This window comes from Peromyscus eremicus, chromosome 7, assembly GCF_949786415.1.
Source record: "Peromyscus eremicus chromosome 7, PerEre_H2_v1, whole genome shotgun sequence".
Lineage (NCBI taxonomy): Eukaryota > Metazoa > Chordata > Mammalia > Rodentia > Cricetidae > Peromyscus > Peromyscus eremicus.
In genome coordinates, this window is record NC_081422.1 from 10,759,309 (window position 1) to 10,780,116 (window position 20,808).

The window sequence follows — 20,808 nt, forward strand, 5'->3', positions numbered from 1 at the left end:
CTTAACTGAGAGCCATCTCTCAGCCCCCAATCTCTATCCACCCTCAGCCATGCCTACAGACCAAACACCTTTGCACAGCACCCAGGAGCAGAGCAGAGACCAGGAGGGTCCAAAGCTTGAGAACAGTGTGGGACGTATCAATGTCTCACTGTGAGCTTGAGTCAGAAACTAAGAAATGAGCTGGGTGCGTGGCAGTGAGCTGAACAGCCGACTTTAACAACAACAAACTGAAAGCTACAGAGAGAACAAGTGGTTCAGTGGTGTGTTGATACTGCAGTGGGGATGCAGTGGTGTGTTGATACTGCAGTGGGGATGCAGTGGTGTGTTGATACTGCAGTGGGGATGCAGTGGTGTGTTGATACTGCAGTGGGGATGCAGTGGTGTGTTGATACTGCAGTGAGGGGTCTTGCTGGTAGAAAAGGCAGACAATGATGCTAGAGTTAATATCCATTTACTCTAACATTTTCCATTTCTTTAAGATCACTGGAGCTTTCAAAATGTAAATACTTTACCTCTTCATGTTGTTTTGAAATAATAGAAAGATATTTTAGGTTCCAAGTAGACTTCTTTTTATCTTTTCAAGACAGGGTTTCTCTATGGGGCCCTGGCTGTCCTAGAATTCATGCTATAGACGAGGCTGACCTTGAACTCAGAATCCTGCCTTTAGAGTGCTGGTATTAAAGGTGTACGCTGCCACCCCAGGCTCTAAGTAGACTTCTTGAACCCTTACACAGACTACTTAAGAAGAAATTTTAACTAAAAAAAATTTGAACCTATTTCAAAAATTATATTCTAATTTAAAATATTTTTTAGATTTATTTTATATATATGAGTGTTTTTTCTGTGTGTATATATATGCAACAAGTGTATGTGTGCCTGGTACCAGAGAGGTCAGAAGAGGATATTGGATCCCCTGGAATTGGAGTTTTAGGGGGTTGTGAGCTGCCAAATAGGTACTGGGAACTAAACCCGGGTCCTCAGAGAGAGAAACAAGTGCACTTAACAGCTTATCCATCTCTCCAACTCCTGCATTCTGATTTAAATAAATAAGGCCATATCCTATGTCAGTCATTCCATTGTATTAAATATTTTTACCATTAACCATCCCAGTACCAAATTTGCCAACTGTGGAAAGGTAGTATAGAAAAATGATCCTGTACAGTGGCTAATTGAGTTTCAGATAAATAGATAGATAGATAGATAGATAGATAGATAGATAGATAGATAGAAAATTACACACATACATATAAATATATATTTATCAATTTTAGAATGAAAGTAGAATTAATTTTTCCTGTCTAAAAAAAATATTAGTATGACAAAGCTCCCAGATTCTATGTAGGGAAGAACTCTTTTAATCCTGAAGAAAATACATCTTTATTGTATTAGTTTATATTATCTTTATGAGAAAATCACTCCATTACTACAACGGAGTGTCTTATGTCTCATATTACTAACTACTTATCTATTGAAAATTGTATATATACACACATAATAGAGAGGCCCTGTCTCAAAAAAAGAAACAAAAACAAACCAAAAAATCCAGAAAGTTGTATATATGTGTGTGTGTAAAATGCTGTTTGCTTTCATTACAGACTTAAATGTTTGTTTAGGCAAAATCAGAATTAATTTTAGGTTTTTGATCACCTGATTACCAGAATAGTAATTTTAAGTCTTCAAGGTAAATCTAGAAAGAATGGTGTCTATTAGTTCTCTATGACTCTTACAAATACTGAGATAGTCAACCTGTGATTGGCTGGCCTATTAGACATCAGTCTGGATTGGCTGGCCTATTAGACATCAGCCTGGATTGGCTAACCTATTAGACATCAGCCTGGATTGGCTGGCTCCATTGCTTTGGGTCTGTGGCAACACAAATCCAGGAAGACACAAGGTCCTAAACGGCTATTTTGAGGGAACCCTAACCACCTAAACACCTCATAGGAGGCTCCACCTCCTACAGGTCCAGCCTTTCCCATGTGGACATTGGAATAACAGTTAAGACCCAAGTGTAGTAAACTATAAGTAGTTAAGGGGCCTCCATACATCCTTTTTTATGGACAGATTACTTAGAAAACGGGTCTTATCTGCTGCTACTTCTAAGTTATGAGGTTTTTCCTGGGATACACTTTTATGTGGTTAGTTACTATTTATTTTGAAATTAAAGTGTTTAAAATTGTATATGAGCAAATAAAATACTAGTATCAAAGGCAGAGGAAGTACTGTGACCATCAAGTCCAGTGTTAGCATTTGCCAAAGAATCAGTGGCACGGGGCTAGGGAAACGTAGGGAAACGGACAGTTCAGTACCACAGACATGCTTGGTGGGATTTACTTTGCAAGCCACAAAACTCTAATTTTCCGAGTAGGCTCGTCTGGCTGTGATTACGTTTTGACATATGTTTGTTGTCATTTGATTATGGTGTGATGGGGTAGATGAAAGAAAGTATGACTTCTTTGAGTCAGGAGCTGATGCTTTGAAAATTCCCTTGCTGTGCTAACGTTAATTTGAATGGAGTCTGGACTGTAGGAGAATCAGTGGTTATGAGTTTGTATTACACGTAAGCCCTCATACAGGGCTTTCCTCATAGAGGAAAACTACTTCAAAGCTTAGATGGCACTGGAGACAGAGCTCCTGGGTGTAGTAGTTGCTCTGTACGCACAAGGCCTATATGTGTATTTGCCCTGTACTCACTGGGGAAAGACCTCACATCAGAACTAATTGTTACTTATTTCTTAAATGGAGTTTTCTTTTTAATATAATGAAATAAAGAAAAATGTGACGGCTGTTAGTTACAGCATCACACCTGCCATGCAGGAAGTGCTCAGCAGGTGTCAGTTTCTTCTCTGCCTGAGTAATGAAGGGTTAGACTTCAGTGTCATGTGGTCAACATTGTGTGACCTAGGAATTTGATCTTCTCTGCTGCTCTCATGCATCCTGAAGTTAGTCCATGGCCCCAACTTAAAGATAAAAAGGGACTTTTTCTTACTGGAATTTTTATGTATAGTCTTTCAGAAGAATTTGTATGATTGTTTTTCAAATTCCTAAAAATTATATCCAGATGAGAATTATAGTTTTTTATTAAAGACGGAATCAATTTAACATTAATTGAATTACTTACAAAGAACTTACTCCTTGCATAGGAACTGCTTTTTTGTTTTGAGAATGATATGTTCATTTATGGAATAAAGAAAAACAAAGTTTGTTTATTCACTGTTAAATAATTGGAGTCAGGGAGGGGATGGAATAATTACAAAGATACTAATCTAAAAAACAGTGAGTTAGAAGACAATTGTCTTTGGCTTAAAAGAACGTGCACTAAGCATTTGCAGTTTCTCAGCCGTGGGTTTTCACCATCGAGCATGTAGAACCTATTGTAAATAGCGGTGTTGCCTTCCTGTGTCCCTGCACTCTGGGGCGATGCCCTGACCACAGCCTCAGTGGCTTTCTGAACAGCACGGGAGTGTTCTGCTCCCATGTGCGTGGTGGGCTAGTGTGAGTGTTCACTAACTTCACAGAGAGGCTGACCTAGCACCTAGAAGGCCCCTTCTCTTGAGACTCTACGCCTCATCTCTTGACTGGCTCGCCTCCTGGAAGGTAACAGTGAACTAGAGTGAAGAGATTTTTGCTGTTAAATGTAATCAGATGTAATTCTAAAAGATCTGTCTTCAGACTCAGTCATCGTCTCCCTTGTCCCTTCTCTTTCCCCATATCCCACTTTATCTCCTTGAAGAGATCAAACAAGCTTTAGATCTTAGATTCACAAGCCTTTTCCTCTGTTTCTAAATTAGTAAATATGACATACTGATCTTTTGCTACTGTTGTTTAAATATTTCAACTTAGTTGTTTTTTTTTCCTAAATAACTATAATTAAATCTTAATACCCAATATTTGGTAAGGAAATTGTACTTAGAACTTATTTTATGTGAATATGAATGCTTAAGGGAAGTTCCTTGTCTGTGTATCCTGCATAATGGGCATTAACAGCTTAGATGCAAGATTGTAAAACATCTGTAGCGAACTTCTGCCCTCCAGGGTTCTCCCATTGTGCTGTAAGCCTGTATTTAAGACCTCCTCCCTCCTTCAATAAACGGCATTTGGCATTTAAAAAAAAAAAAAAACAAACAAAAAAAAACAAAAAACAAAAAACGGCAACAACAACAACAGCAAAACAAGACAAAACAAAAAATCTCTAAAGAGGAATGAAAAATAGTGAAAAAATTGGGTGTTGTAGCACACAACTATGGTGGTATTTTATTTGTACTGAAATGTGATTTTATTTGTATGTTAATAAATAAAGTTGCCTGGGGGTCAGAGCTAATAGCAAGCCATAGTAGAAGCTGGGCAATGGTGGCTCTCGCCTTTAATCCCAGCACTTGGTTGGCAGAGCTAGGTAGATCTCTGTGTGTTAGGATACAGCCAGCATGGAGACACACACCTTTAATCTCAATACCAACCATAGAAGACCTGGAGGTCTGTATAGAAAGGCAGTGACGAGGAGGTCATGTGGTTGGGTTTAGAACCAATGAGAAGGCAGAACAGAAAGTCAATAAAAGGACAGACACACAGGAAGTAGGCCTCTCTTTTCTAAGGGGAATGACGACAGCGGCAGCTGAGGGTAAGAAAGGCAGTTTTAAGTCTCAGCTTTCAGCTACTGCTCTGACCTCTTTGGGCTTTTAACTCTGGGGGGGAAAAAAAAGCCAAGTAGTCAACACTGTCACTTTTGAGAATCTAAAAAGTGGAGGGAACTGGGCTTCAGGCTCATTGTCTTAGCTGTGTAAGTGTCCTGAATGCCTTCATTGTCCCTTAGATTTTGAAGATGACATGATCCTAACAGCTGATGTCTCTCGATACATCGAAGACCCAGGTTTTGGCTATGAGGACTTTGCCAGGCGAGGAGAAGAGCATCTGCCAACATTCCGAGCCCAGGTACACAGAGCTTTTGACTTAGAGAAACTAGGGAGTTGTGCCCTTCTAAGGCAATGTTGAAATGTAAATAAAGTGTCTTCTAAAGTAGCCAATAGGTATTTTGATAGTGTCTTAATACTTTTTATCTAACCTAGTTTTCAACCCAGTCTATTTGATGTTCTCCTAGGAAGGTAATTATTTCAACATATTCACCCTTAGGAAGTCACTAGGAAACAGTATGCTTGATTTAGTTGCCTGCATTATGCAGGATAATTACATATATTTGTGCCATTCATGGATGGGTAGGGAAGAAATCAAACAATATGATGACATTTATAATAAGGCATTTTGATATTTGACTACATTAGAAGTTTGTACTTCAAGACCAGCCTCCCACAGTACAATGGGACTCTGTTGGGGACGGGAGTTAAATTCAGACTCTTTCATGCCTGAGTAAGTTTGGTAACATAGCAATAGTCAAGAACTTCTGGATCCTTTCAGGGAAGTACATAGTGCCTGTCCAAAGGAGGTGGCTAGAGCTCATCACAAACATGCCAAGCCCTAGATCCTGTGAGACACACCCTGGCTCTGTACTCTACAGCCTGACCAGAAACATTCCTGGTAAAGCTGCCATCCTAGACCTGAGTTAGAAATACGCCCCCACTAACTTTCTTCAATAGTTTTACTTTATTTTGAAAATAAAACATGCAGGGTTTAACAGAGAATGCCCATTTTGTAAGTGGACCCTTTTTCTGCGACAGGACTACACTTGGGAAAATCACGGGTTTTCCCTGGTAAACAGGCTTTACTCTGACATTGGACATCTGCTGGATGAGAAGTTTCGAATGGTCTACAATCTCACCTACAACACAATGGCCACCCATGAGGATGTTGACACGACCACGCTACGCAGAGCTTTGTTCAACTATGTTCACTGTATGTTTGGAATCAGGTATGTTCACTGTGCAGATTATTTTATACATTTCTGAGTAGAAATGCAAGCATTTGTTTCATTTATAGCCTGTTTGGGAGTACATCTTTCTGGGGGGAAATGCTACCTGATTTAAAAATTAATTTGATCTTAGAGATTATTTTCTTCATTTAAAGTGTTATGAGTCTGGGATTTAGGGAGATGGCTCAGTTGGTAAAACTTGCCATGTGAGCATTAGGACCTGAGTTCAATCCCCAGCACTTACTTAAATGCCCACTTGTAGTCCCAGCACTGGGAAGGTGGGGAGAGGTCCCTAGGGCTCACTGGGCAGCCAGCCTTGCCTGATTGTCAAGCTGCACGTCCTAGCAAGAGATCCTGTCTCAAAGACTGAGGTGGACAGCATCTGAAGACTAGTGCTAAGGTTCAGCCTTGGCTTCCACATGTGCACTTCATATGTACATGAACATGTAAGTAAATTACAAACCAATAAAAAGTGTGTTGTGAGTCTTGATAATGACAGAAGTACAATAGGAAGACTTTACTAAGAAATGGGAATAAAGAGTCTGAGATGCAAGTTTAAGAATCCTTCCTGAAAGAACAGGTCAGTGTGGGGAGAAAAAAAAAGTGTCTATTCAAGTAGCAATAAGAAATTCAGGTCTGGGGGCTGGAGAGATGGCTCAGAGGTTAAGAGCACTGACTGCTCTTCCAGAGGTCCTGAGTTCAATTCCCAGCAACCACATGGTGGCTCACAACCATCTGTAATGAGGTCTGGTGCCCTCTCCTGACCTGCAGTCATACATGCTGTATACATAATAAATAAATAAATCTTGGGGAAAAAAAAAAAAGAAATTCAGGTCTGTATGGTTATTGCGGCTTGCCTTATAAAGGAATCATAATTAGGGCACACTGTCCTCCCAATGCTGGGCCACTCGAAAACACCAAGGTGAGGTGGTTGGCTCACAAGTTAATGAACAGCCTTTAAACTGACGAAGATAGCTGGAGAGGACCGTAAGTACTGGAGGGAAGGAGATGGAGAGGGCTAGAGGGAAAGCTGCCTGAGCTGGGCTCTGCAGACTTCCTTGTGAGATAGAATTGCAGAGAGAAACTATGCAGTCATGAGCTAGTGCATCCAGATCCTTTATGATAAAAGAAAGTGGTATAGACTGGAACTGGGATTTAGTTTGTTAAGCAGTCTTTTCTATAGTTTTAACCAAAACACCACAAAATTCCTGACGTATCAACATATAATAATGCAACGTGTTATGTAAAGAACACTACAGGGTTAACATCCCTAACCTGAAAAGCATCTGGCATCTGAAGCTGAAGATTTGCCTTGCATGTGCAAGGCCTGGGTTTGATCTCTATCATTGCAAAAGAGAAATCAGAAAATGCCCAAACCGTAAACATGACTTCTTGTTCACATGGCTTTGGAGTTTGGAGTGTTCAGAATTTCAGTTTTAAGGCTGTTTTCTGCTCCATCGGTCGGAAGTGTCACCTGACTCATAACAATGCATTAGACTCAGGGTTTCACCCTCTGTCTGGGAACATCCGACTAGCCTTTCCTGGCTGGCCTTACTCTTGCTCAGTCAATACCTTTTAGTATTTTCTAAAATGCTTCTTTCAAAGAACACCTGCCTGTCCTGTTTAAAATCACAGCCCAATCCTCCCAAGCTGCAAATCTATTTTTCTTTTTCTTCTTTGGTTTTTGGTTTGGTTTTTTTGTTTTGTTTTGATTTTTGGTTTTTGAGACTGGGTTTCTCTGTGTACCTCTGTCTGTCCTTGAACTCACTCTGTAGACCAGGCTGGCAGCGAACTCAGAGATCTATGTGCCTCTGCCTCTGGATTGCTGGTGTTGAAGGTGTTCACCACCCACCTGGCCTATTTTTCTCTAAGTAGTTATCACCACCTGCAAACTGTGTTTGCTTTGTAGTGTTTTTCTCTTTACACCTTAATAGAGTTTAAGCTCTGTGATGCTAGGGGTGGATTTTTTTCTCCTGTTCACTACAGAACCCCAGTAACAAGAAGGATGTATGACACACCAGGCACTCAGGAAATACTTCCTACGACTCAATGAGCTTTGCTTATGACGTCATTGCATAGCAAGGTCTAAGCAGTGAAGCTTGGGTTTCTCATCACAGTGCTGTCACTCACAGGTATGACGACTATGATTATGGGGAAGTTAACCAGCTACTTGAACGGAGCCTGAAGGTTTATATCAAGACAGTGACCTGCTACCCTGAGAGAACCACAAAGCGCATGTATGACAGCTACTGGCGGCAGTTCACACACTCAGAGAAGGTCAGTGTCATCATCAAGCAGTCCTCAAAGACGTGTGTTCACCATGACAATTTCAGCCATGAAACAGGGAGGGAGGCATTAATAGATTGGTGCCATTGAACTAGCTATTGTTTTTCATGTTTTATTAATCTGAAGAAGATTGACTAGTCACTAAATATTAGATGTGTGCTCTGTGTAACATGGTGTACATCTTGGTCAAGGTTTCTGTTGCTGTGATAAACACCATGATGAAAAGCACCTTTGGGAAAAAGGACTATTTCAGCTCACAGCTCTCAGGTCATGTGGGTCAGAGCAGGAGCCTAGAAGAAAGGGAACATTGCTTTATCGCTTCCTGCCTTGCTCAGCCTGCTTTCTTACAGCACCCAAGACCACCTGCCCAAGGGTGGCACCACTTGCAGTGAGCTGGACCATCCCACATATTCTCAACCAAGATGCCCTACAGATTTGCCCACAGGCCAGTCCTATGGAAGCATCTTCTCAATTAAGAGTCTTTCTCCCCAGATGGACTATCTTCTGGCAAGTTGACATAAAAACTAGCCCACACAGTGCATAGCATGAATTTTAGCATCAGCCTCTGAGAGACTGGCTATAAATACCAATAAATCTACCATTGTGACTATTAAAAAGCCCACTAAGAAGCAGTGCTGGGTTGGGTTGAATTGTACCCAGCACTGAAGGCACTGGCATTTAGAAACTCTTGGTAGCCACCACATTACTGTCAGAACAAAAGTTTCTCGTTGTAATTTAGTATTTTGCCAGTATAGTGAAGGATCTGTGAGCCAAATATATTGTTATATAAGAATATCTGTAGATGGACTATATATGAATTATTATTTAGATTAGAACCTAGTAAGCATTAAGAATCTTTTAGCATCAGATCTGGCTTTAGGTTCTAGGCCTTTGAACATTGAATCTAAGAGTCTCCTTTATACTACCATATTCAAGCTGGAGGTAAGAAACTCATTCTGGAATCCTAACAGTCCCCAGTGAGCTGTATGGCTTTGGCAAAGTATGTTATGGCTCAACTTCTAATAACTTTTGAAGTCTTAAAGTTAGTCATACACCAGGCATATTACTCATTCATCTTCAGCCTTGATGCATCTTTGTGCTGTTTTTAATATTTGCAGTAGATCTCCTCCCTTTCTAGAAACTGTATATTCTCTTATTTTGGTTGTGAGTCTAGCCTTTAACGGCTGAGCTATCCCTCCAGCCTGAGACTGTATATTCTCATCAGGAGAATATGCCCAATAACATGTTCAAGTGATAGGAAGGCATGGTGATAACTCAGAATTAGAACATTTCCCTGCAGTCAGTTTAGAACGTGTAGAGGTATTACATCAGCCTTTCAGCTGAGAGGTTTTTCCCACAGAGGTGCCCTGAGATTTTACCACAGTCTGTGCAAGTGCTGGGCTTCTGGTGAGGTCACATACTCACAAAAACCGAGTTGAGTGGCAGCTTCACTCTAGGGCCTACAGTTAAAGCTGGGAGTGCATTTTTAACTTTACTTCTTAATTTAAATTGTTAAATGCTAGGAATATATTTTTAATTTAAATTTACTATCCACAAATGCACGTTTGAGTGTTTATCATATATATGTGCATACTCAGGCCTGTGTGTAGTCTCAGGATACACATAACCTATGCAAATGTGGCACCTAAGAACCTCTATGCATCCTTCCAGTGTGCTGTGTAGTGACTGAGCCAATGCTGTCTGGTTTCCAGGTGCACGTGAACCTGCTTCTGATGGAGGCTCGGATGCAGGCTGAGCTGCTTTACGCCCTGCGTGCGATAACTCAGCACCTGACCTGAAGCACCACCAGGAAGCAGCAGCACATGTCAGGGCCTCTCCCACAGGACTCCCATCCGAACTTGTTTGTGATGCAGCTCAGCGGTTGTTCAGTTCCCTAGTGTCAAAGTTGAGCTGTCGGGGTTTTGTTTTTGTTTTTGTTTTGTTGTTGTTAGGGTTTGATTTGGAGGGGGGTTGTTTGTTTGTTTGGTTTTTTTTTTTTTCCTGGCTGTAATGTGCAATGGTGTGTTTTATATTTCTCAATGCTTAACATTGCTAACAATTGCAAAAAGTAACCCTGACGAGCACTACTTTACATTGCTTAGAGTTGGATTTTTGGATCTGACCATAAATCATGAACTGGTTTGTTAATGCTTCACTTCAGTACTTTGGAGTTCATGTGTATGTGTATTATTTTTCTTTACTTAAAAAAAAAATAAGGAAAAGTGCTTACAATCCGCTCAAGCAGTTGTTTTTCAGATACCAACATTCAGCAAAGAATGGTGTCCTCTACCGCTCTAATGCCCACGTGTGTCCCGAGTCTGGGAAAAGCATGTGCTGTGGAACCAAGCTGCTCCCAGGACACAGCTTGCATCCCCGGAGATGATCAGGCACTGTTCTGGTTTTGTTTATCTGTTTGTTTTTTTTTTTTTTTTCTTACACTGCTATTGGCAATAACGTGAAATGTGATACAGACATCGTCCATAATTTAATGTGAAATTAATTATGATGAATTCTATAGCATGCTACTGAAATGCCAAATTCAGCTACTTTGTCTTCTAAAACAGAGGCCTCATTTTCCCACAAGGCTGTCTGTGTAGCAGTAGACTGAGGACAGTCCCCTGAGTCCTGCACCGTGGTCCTCCATCACCTCTAGTAGCTGGTACCACAGTGCTGCTTACAGCTCACACTCTTGGCACACATAAACCCACACCACACAACACTGACCAAATGTTTCTTTGCACATTCTCCTTTTCTGAGAGTTGAGGAAGGTTAGTTAATACACCCTATTTCCTGTTACACTTTTGGAAATTATTTTACATGACTTTCTTCTTATAACAGGTTAAATAATTTGTTATTCAGAAGTAAAAATTGTGTTTCTGTGCATTAATGTGATTGAACAACAACAAAACAGTGCAATGTTTTTAAAATCAACTCAGCTTCCCCTATCATGTCACTGCAGAAGTGTCCTTTTAAACAGAGCCATAAAGAAATGATCCTCAGATTTCTTTATTGTGCTAGGCGTTTTTCAGTTTTACCTTGTTGAGCTTGACCACGATTTCACCATGCCAAAGCATTCATTCCCCAGAAAAATCTGTTTGGACAACTAGTTTAAAAAAAAAAATGCATTGTCATAGGGGAGAAAAAAAGGCAGCCAAAAAGTCACATTTTTGCATCAATTTGTGTTGTTCGATTAGACTATCTTCAGAGAGCACAACCTTATGTGTTGATAGCTTTAATTTGTATTATGTTAATGAACCAGTCAAGTGCCTAGAGAGCTGCGGTAGCACCCAGAGGACACAGCTGCACGGCTTAAGCACCTCAGCTTGATGGAAGGTGACGTCATCTTACACATACATACTAACCTAGAACATACCCGTCTCTAGGATGACATCCAGGGAGCTCCCACAGAGCGCTCACTGAGGGTCTCCCTGGTGTGTGGGTGGACTTTTTCTCTTAGGAAAGAACTGTGGGCCAGTGTTCTGTCAGGCTGTCCTTCTGTCTGCCATCCTTCTCTGGGATGTTAGCTCCTTTCCCTTAGCATTCTGTTCCAGAGAGAACAATGATGGCTGTAGACTTGTCAGCATGGGTAGTTCTGTGTTTTTAGACTCCAGGATCTTATTTAAAATCCTCTGTGTGAGGAACAAGTCACTAGGATTTTTGAAGACAGGGTGGTTTCTCTAGAGATTATTCAGAGAGCTTGTGGCAGGGTTCTGTGTTCTATCTGTTGTGTGGACTGCCTTCATTTCAGCCTTAGCCATGTGTGAACTACAAGGAAAGTATTTGGAAGAACAGTAAAACACAGGAGGTGCCAGGAGTGGCCATGTGCTTTCCCCAGTTCTAAGGCTTTCACATTAGGATCTAGTTTATGATTGCATTTTGTAAGTGTTAGGAAACTTTGATTTCATAGTCCTGTATTTCTGGTCAGGTGAACTGAACGACAGAATGAAAATAGTTTTTATGTATTGACTAAAAGGAGGAATTCGCACAGAACCATGAATAAGCTTTAGACCAAAAGGGAAGAAAAGGGTTAAGTAAAGAGGCTACTTACTTTTTGCTTTTGGTTTTGTGTTGCCCCAGAAATGTAAGTAGAGATTGGACTGTGGAAATATTAGTGCCTTTAATAGACTTCTCTCCTAGCAAAACTTCCTTTTAGTTCAACAGACCAATCAATAATCAGGAAAAAAGGTTGACTTGGAACCGTGAATAAAAACACAGCAGTGTATTTGTGAACCTCAGTGAACCGGCCTCACAGAGTTGGTTTGTGACGGTGGCCCCACCTCCACACTACAGCACGCACCCAGTATTCCTGGTGTGGACCCTGCTCGAAGAGTTGCCAGTCAACCCGCTTTATCCAGTGCAAACTTGAAATTCTGATGCGGTTTTCCAGGGTGGCATTTTTTTCAGAGTATTGAATTTACAATGTAGTGATTTATAGTGTAGCTTTTTATACTGAAATGTGATATTTTTCAAAGGAGCTATGTGACTCAATCGGTGTAATACCAGAGCCTATGATAAGCTGAGCTGCACCCAGGCCTCACCTTGTGCCAAACATAAGCATGCGAGTGTGTGTGAAGAGCACGTCTGATCGGGAAGCCCTCAACTCCTTGCTCCTTGTGTTAAAATCAGCCTGATAACCCTGATGGACATGCTGGAACAATGCTGTCCAATCTGGAATTTCACATTTGCCTGCATCTGTGCTAATTCTTAATTTCTCAGATCACCCTCAGAAACACCAAGGAAATCAGGCTTGGTAGTACATACCTATAATCCCAATGCATGGAAGCCTAAGGCAAGAGGATGGTGGTTTTGAGGCCAGCCTGGGCTACATAGTGAGTTCAAGGCCAGCCTGAGCTACATGGTGATACCCTGTCTCAAAAATTAAAAAAGAGAGAGAAAGAAATATGTAAGTCCCTTACCCATGAAAGTGGGTCTGCTCTTTAACCCACTTGCTCTTTTTCTGTAGGTGTGGTCAGAGTGCCTGGGGCTGCCTCCCAAGTGGCTTCCTTGGGTAGACTCGGGCTACTCTGATGGGAAAAGGCTTTTGAGATGGACTACGTTTTAAAAGAAGTACCTTGTCTTGGTCCAAGGAATAATTTGTCCCCCACCCCTTAGGGTGCTCTGTAAATCAGGGGTTGCTAACACAGAGTCCAGGATGTAGCCTTCGCCTTTTAAACCAGTTTTAAACCCAATAATAGCACAGTTGTACAGGGCTATTTTTAAAAGAGAAAACTTAAGTAAGATTTATATAAAGGTCATGTAAAATTTGAACTAGAGCCCTATTTTATTTATGTCTGTTAAAGATTTTACATAAGTCTAAGATCTAATGGATATCATCCAGGGAAGTACTCCCTCCCCCACCTCATAAAGTTTTGCTTATCCAAAATCGTAGAATTTTATGCCACACCAAAGTAAATTTATCAGCAAACAGTTATAGATTACTACTTAAAATAGTCATCACTTCCAGTGACAAGTGCATGCCTGTATGATGGCAAGGCTCCTTTAAACTGTAAGATAAGGACAGAGAACAAATCCAGTGTACCATATAAATGGTATGTGCTGCGACGACCGCAAATGAGGTTTTTACTTTGTTGTGTTTAAGGACAGTTCTAAATCACCACTCTCATTCTTTGCACAACGGACCATTCTACATGGAATAAAAACATGCAGGATGATCCACATACACAGTGCATGAGCATTCTTAGTGGTACCTCACCAGCAAGCAGAAAGGCAGCCCCTCTGAAGAGGGTACTGTATGCTGCGTGTCCATGCAGCTGGAACCAATTCTAGGTGGCCATCACCCTGCACTGTTCCCTACTGTCCCTCTGTGGAGACTCAGATGCAGACTCAGTCTTTCCTAAAGCAGGCCATAGCAGGAGTGTATCCTGTCAGTCTACAGAGTGTTTACCCTACACATCTGTAGTTTCTTTTATTGCTAATTCGGACCCATCAACAGCACCTGCTTAGGTAAGACCAAAAACAGAAAAGGCTGGTGTGAAGTGGGTCTGGAGTGAGGATGTGCACCAAGGCTGAGCCCTGTGAGGAAGAAAACGTTTTCCAGGACCACTTGGAACACCAAGCTGAGATTCTGGCTGTCCTTGGCGCATGCACCTGCTCTTTAGGTGGAGGTTCCCACAGTCTTCGTCCACCCTTTCCTGCCTTTCTCTTCCTCCAAGTGCCTCAGCCACCACTCCTACTCCTCCCCTCCCCAAGCCTCTCTGGGTCTTAATGCCTTTCACAATCGAACATCACCAGCCACCCGCTGAGCATTACCAGGATGTCTTTTTCTGAGTGTGTCTTCCCCCATCATTGAGAATATGGCTTTCCCCAAGCCCCTTCCGGTCTCTCCACCATCCATCTATATTTTTGCCTTGGACACCTTACCAGATATATCACAGCATCCGGTGTATCCTGTTCACCCCCAGCTGTTCATACCCTCTTCCCAGCTGCCAAAATATCTTGCTCTCCTCTACCTCATCCCCAAAGAGCCTATAAATGCAGAGCACCCAGCCTTCTCATGGGTTCATTCTCTGTTGTTCATTAATACTACTCCATATTTTAAATAAATCATAAAATGTTTGCCTTCTATCAAAGTAGGAACCTTTATATTTATACATGATACAGAAATTGAACTATTTCTACCATGCAGAATTTAGCATTTAGCAAGAATTCAAAGTGATTGAATCGCTAGTCTAACTTGGTCTGTATTAGATGGTAATACTGGTAATAGTCCCAGTTGCTTGAATGCAGAGTTAAAATTCTCCCACAGTCCCGATTAACCTAAGTCTTCAATGGGACAGGAAATCCCCAGCAGACAGGTGAGCAGTGTGCAGACATCCATTTTACTGGTGCTGTCTGGACCCTAAAACACATTTCTCATGGAAGGACATTATTAAAGGTGTTTGTTTAGAGGGTCAGATTGGATCACATTGGCCTATTTGCTGTGTAATGTAGATAAAAATCCCACAAAACTGAGTACAGGATCATTTGACTCAATTAACTAAGCTTCTAATCGCATCCCTCCCCTTCTCACTGGGAGAAAAACTTACCTTGGGAGATAGGAAGGAAATGTGCTGGCTTGAGTCTTGCTCCCCTAGCTGCCCGTTCTGTAAGTCCAGATAGTTGTCATGAAGAAGGAGGATGTCGCACAGAGGCAGTAACGCTGCTCCTTCCCCACTACCAGGCTCCTAACAGGATGATAGATGGCTGCCTAACCCAAAGGTAAACCCCCCTGTTTGGGAGTGTAGATCTGAGATGATCTTCAGATGTTTCCATGCCAGTCATGAGCACTGCACTTGCAATGCCCAATTAATCCATTTAAAGACTCAAAGTGAAGGAGGCACCTAGTTAGGCAATGACCTGGTGACTTAACACACCATGAAGTGTTCATTTAGCTTTGACTAAATTTGACTGCACTGCCGTGAAGTTCAGAATCGAAGGGGTAAAGAAGTATGTGCTTCTGAAAGCATGTGGAAACCCTTGAGGTAACCAGCATGTGCCACAAAGTACCCTGTAGAATGAGCACCCCACTTCATAGTTCATAGGAGCCCAAACAGTAAAAATTGAAATATCATAAACATAATTTTGGTATGCAAAATTTTGCTAAAACTGTCTATTTCTTACTCCAAGTAACCTTTTAAAATGAATGTATCATTTCTACAGAAAGAATGTTAAAGAGAGAGAGTCTGTGGTCATTAGTGTTAAAATATTAACATTACTCATGGGTACCACTGAGTTAAATGTACACTTATATCCAGAAGAAACTTGATTTCTTAATTCATCTATACAAACTTTAACTGGCTCTCCTGAGTGTGAGAAAAGAACAAAAGGTAGGATGAGGGAAGTGTATCAGGTGAGTGACCAAGGTTTTCCTTTCTAAAGCAGAGACATCTCTCCTAAATCTCACTGGTTTCCCAAAATAGAAGATGAGTTAAATGGTACCTTGTCCACCAAGGAAAGTGATCCAGATTTGCATCTAGTGCAGACATTTCCTTGGTATTTGGATGTCTCTGCAGAGAGAGAAAATAGGATTTTTTTTCCTTCCTCTTTCTTGTCACATTTACTCTTTTAACCCAAAACAAGATGGACGTGAAAGCAAGTGCCACTTGGCATCTTCTCCTTACTAATGGAATAGGTACAGAGTCTGGACAAGGTCAACCAAAACCTGTCAGGCCACCCTGGAAGCATGGCCTCGCCACTTGGCTTACCTCCTTCAAACCTGAAAGCAGCGTTCCTCTCATGGAAGAACTGGATGTAGCTTTTAACTATGAACTAGGAGTTGAACTTGAAAATCCTTCGGAATCCTGGTTGTGCAGGGCAGCTGCATAATGAATGTATCCATGAAGACTGTAGCTGAATTGCACGAGTCAGATGCCAACTTCATGACTTTCCATGTAGACATCTTCTCCTTGAGTTGTGAGTGACGTATGTAGCATGCTGTGAAGCACCTGTCCTAGTTCTTAATTCATCAGTATTAATTCAGCGTTACCCTTGCGTTCCTTGGTACTTTATATTCAATGTAATCAAAAGCTGTGATGTTTCGCCTTCGTAGTCCTGTGCTTTGTTGCTGTAATTTTCCTTATGAAGCACGTGACTTTGGACTCACGTAAGGTGGATGACATGATCTTGAAGACTGCTACACACACACACACACACACACACACACACACACATCAGTCTCTTACTATACAGTTTAAGTTAGGATAAGCTTTTCTCCAATAGACTATTGATGCAGTTTAGGGTCCACAAGTTCACTGTCAAGTGGCAGCATCCTCTTTGTAGTTTCAGCTCTGAAAATAGCAGGCTTTATCAACAGCCACTTCACCCTTGTTCTAGCAGAGCAGACCCTGCTGTAGATGTAGACTATGGTGGTTACTGATAATGCCCTCCACATGCATTGGCAGTTCTGGAGATGGCAGAACCCATGAGAGCTTCTTGTATGTATAGGTAGGCTTAGTTTTGTTCTTATGTTGCTGACTTGACAGTTCTGACTAAAGCTGACCCAAACAGGCCAGCTTGTGTGTAATATCCTAGTGCTTTTACGCCTCTCTTCTTGTTCTGCTGTTGTTGTTTTTGTTTTGGAGGGATGGGTAATATTATTTGAACAGATAAAGAAGGAACTGTTAGTGAATCAAGACAAACACATCTGAAATAAAGGAACTGTGTATTAACCTGTTAACAATTCATAACTGCACTTTTTATGACATTTTGAAAATCTATTTATAGGTACAGAACAATGGGTTTTGTTAAACTGTATCACGTTTATACCTGCAGAATTTATTTCATTGTTATTAGTAGGAATTTTATTGGTTCAATAAAATTGGCAAAACTGATCCCACTTTCTCTCATTACTTACAATGAAGAATATTCTCACCTCAGTTTGCATCTGCTTAGCAACTGAAACATACACTCTGGGATATGTGAAGGTTGTGGGAATTGCTGTCTTTCCCAGTGGTTTTGAGTCTTGATTTCTTATCTCTTGATCTACAGTAGCATAAGTTGTTCAGAATGTAGAACTACTGTTACTTTTAAAGGGTTGTCTCAGAAAAGGCAAGTCAGTGTTATTAGTGTCTTATTGCCAATATCATCATTAGAATGGGGAGGGGTGCTCAGCACAGGGTCAGAACTGTTTAAAACCCATTTTTGTCATATTCTGGTATCTTTGGGGCACTGGGAGTAATCTAATCTATGAATTCTGATTTTCACACACAGAAAGAGAGAAGTACCTATCTGAAACATTTTTGGTGAATCAGGTCATATGCACTGGTTTCTTTGCTCACAAGTGAATTTGAATGTATAGTCAAAACGCCCAGAGAATGGTGTTATGAACCGAGGTCAAGTAGGAAGGAGAATGGATGGGAAGGAACTGATGCCTGCATAATGTTGAGTGGTGATGAGGCTCGCGGCACACAAGGAAGAATCGGGAGGAACGTTTAGGGTCTTTTGTGAAGGCTTCCCAATGAAAGTCCTAAGAATCCATCCCAAAGACAAAATACCTCCTTGGCGCACATTCCAGCTGTAGTAGGGGTCAACAGAACCAGCTTCTTGCTGGTTGGAGCCCTTTTTTTATAATTTGCAACCTCCAGGGGGAGAAAGGGCAGGCAACCGAGACCAGCCCTTCTGAAACGGATTATCCCGAACTCAAAGTCCACACTTGCAAGGCTTTTATAAGGTTACAAACAACTTTATGTGTGTGTCTGTGTTTTGTTCTGTCCTGTATAAAGTCTCATTCAGTCCTCACGATAACTTGAAAAGAGCTGACCCTTTGATTTTACAGAGGAGAAAGCCAAGACTTGGCTTTGTCATCGAAGAATCACCACTTAGCAAATACAGACTCTGAACTCTGCTTTCTGACATTTTTTATTAACATAATTTCTTTATTGATTCTTTCGGAATTTCACATCATGCATCCCAGTTCTGCTCATCTCCCAGGTTCCCCCATATCCACCCCTCACCATTACAGTGCCCCCCCTAAAAGAAACTTTTAAAAGAGAAACAAACAAACAAAAAGCCTTTCTTCACTATCTTTCCAGCCTCTCCAATACCTCTTCGTTCATCTTAGTGGCATTGGGAGCTGCAGTGTGTCACATAGTATACCCTTTTGTCCAATCAGCCTTACTTGCAAATGTTCATTGCATTAAGTCATTGGTTTGGTCCAAAGCCTCTGGCTTCTGGTACCCCACCATCACTGAACCCTCACCAAAACTCCTCTCGGATATCCCTCTGCCACCCTGAGTCATGGAGATCCTGTTTCTATCATGCCACAGGACCAGTCCCTTCATGAACTCCAGCAAGTCCTAGACGGGGTAGATGTTAGAGTGGGCCAACCCAAGGCCAAGGCCTGTGTGGCAGCTGAGCTGGTTGGTCCAGGCCACTGGAGCCACCCACTTCAGGTGAGGGGCGGAGCCAGCTCTTCTCCGCCCTTGCCGTCAGGGCCAGTTTCCTCATACCCTTGGTGAGGGTTGGGGCCATCTCTCCCAAGTGTGGGGGTGGGGTGGGGAGTAGCTCTCCCATGAGGGTCAGGGGCATCTCTCTTGCTGCAGTGACCAACAAGGTGCAGGGCCAGTGAAGGGTGGGGCTAGCTCAGCATGGCTTTCTGATTTCATCACACACGGTTCCTTTGGCCCCTTGTGTAACACAGGTCACAGATTCCAACACAGACCTCAGCTGCAGCAGGACCACAGACCTAGACATGGCCCTCACCATGGCTGCAGGTGGCAGCACAGCCACTCAGATCAGCATGGCTATGGTGGCAGCATGGCCCTGGGACACCAACAAGGCCATAGGTTGTAGCCTATACCTCAGGCTTTCATGTGGCCTTTGGTGGTCGGTCACACAGGCCTCGGACTTCAACACAGACCCCAGCTGTGGTAGGACCATGGACGCAGACATAATCCTCCGCAACAGCTGGATCTGGATGCTACCGTCACCCAGGTAGCAGCACAGGCCACTCAGATAGGCATGGCTCCAGTAGCAGGGTGGCCCTCAGACACAAACATGGCTCCAGGTGGTGGCCCAGACCTAAGGCATTCACATGGCCTTCGATGGTAACAGGAGCCGTGGACATCAACACAGACCCTGGCTCAGTAGGGCCAGAGACCCAGATGCTTTCTCTCATTTTTATACTGAAGTGCACCACCTTAATTCAGCCCAGGCTTCTTGATCAGAGGTATAAATGACTATTGTCATATGCTATCTACATGACACTTTACTAAGATGTAAAAAGATAATATGTGCTCCAAACAATGAGATAATTTTCTTCTCTGGCTAACTTGATATTTTTAATTTTAAAAAAAATTAATTTTTTTAGTCCAAAAAAGGCCATATGATTTAATAAATAAGAGGTGAGGTCCATTAATCCATTCTCACCTAGGAATATGGACTACAAGATTCAGGAAAGCCTTAAACTAATGCACTTTGTTGGTGGGGGCTTTTCTATATAAAAAGTTATAAATCAAACTATAGCTTCTAAGGTAAGCTTCCCTTACCTTGGGGAGAAGGTGGGGAGAAAGTCCATCTCAGAAAATGTCTCTTTTCCCAGAGTCTCTCACATCGGACAAGACTCAAAGTATAGGGATTCCATAAAACACCACTTGTCTTGATATCTGGGAATCTGAGATGGCTTTAAGGCACTTGGGCAAAGATATCAAGTAGACTAATCGAGGCTTTGTATATGGGGCTTAGGGAAACAGTAAGCCATGAAGGAGGGTTGAGGGACTTCTGAGAGTTACAGGCCAGGTCAAGTGGAAAGAACCAAGGAATGGAAGAACCAGTGATACAGAGAAAAGGGCCTGTACCACACCTGTCCCCATGCTGGCTGCAACAGGGAATGGAGGAGATGTGGTCCTCACATGGAACTTATGGTGGAGGGAACAGAAATGGAGGAGAAAAAGCGAGAAGGCCACAAAGCTACCTCACTTATGTGTTGAAGCAAAGGGGAAAGAGAAGAAATAAGATTAAATGTTAAGGCAAGCCAGTCAGTCCCCACCAGGATGCTAGTGAGTGCCAGGTGCCCCCATGGTAAGTGCTATAGGGTCTGTGGTAGTCTCATCTCCTAGCATCAAAACTGATGGAGATGGGAATCCCCTCTACATGTTGCCTCCTCGCCCACTGCAAGGTCTTCCCTTCCCAGTTCAGAATGACTTGACCAGTGAGTGTCTCCAAAA

At 42.0% G+C, this 20,808-nt stretch overlaps 1 protein-coding gene across 2 annotated transcripts in view; it reads left to right on the forward strand.

Annotated features, from left to right (window-relative positions):
* Positions 1-17,475, forward strand: part of Sesn3 (sestrin 3) — a 64,636-nt gene extending 47,161 nt beyond the window's left edge. For both annotated transcript variants that reach the window (XM_059267328.1, XM_059267329.1), the window contains exons 7-10: positions 4,811-4,929; positions 5,670-5,860; positions 7,993-8,137; positions 9,859-17,475. In XM_059267328.1, the coding sequence (XP_059123311.1) occupies positions 4,811-4,929; positions 5,670-5,860; positions 7,993-8,137; positions 9,859-9,945 (542 nt within the window). In that variant the 3' untranslated portion in view covers positions 9,946-17,475. The remainder of the gene's footprint in view (positions 1-4,810; positions 4,930-5,669; positions 5,861-7,992; positions 8,138-9,858) is intronic.
* The last annotated feature ends 3,333 nt before the right edge of the window (positions 17,476-20,808 follow it).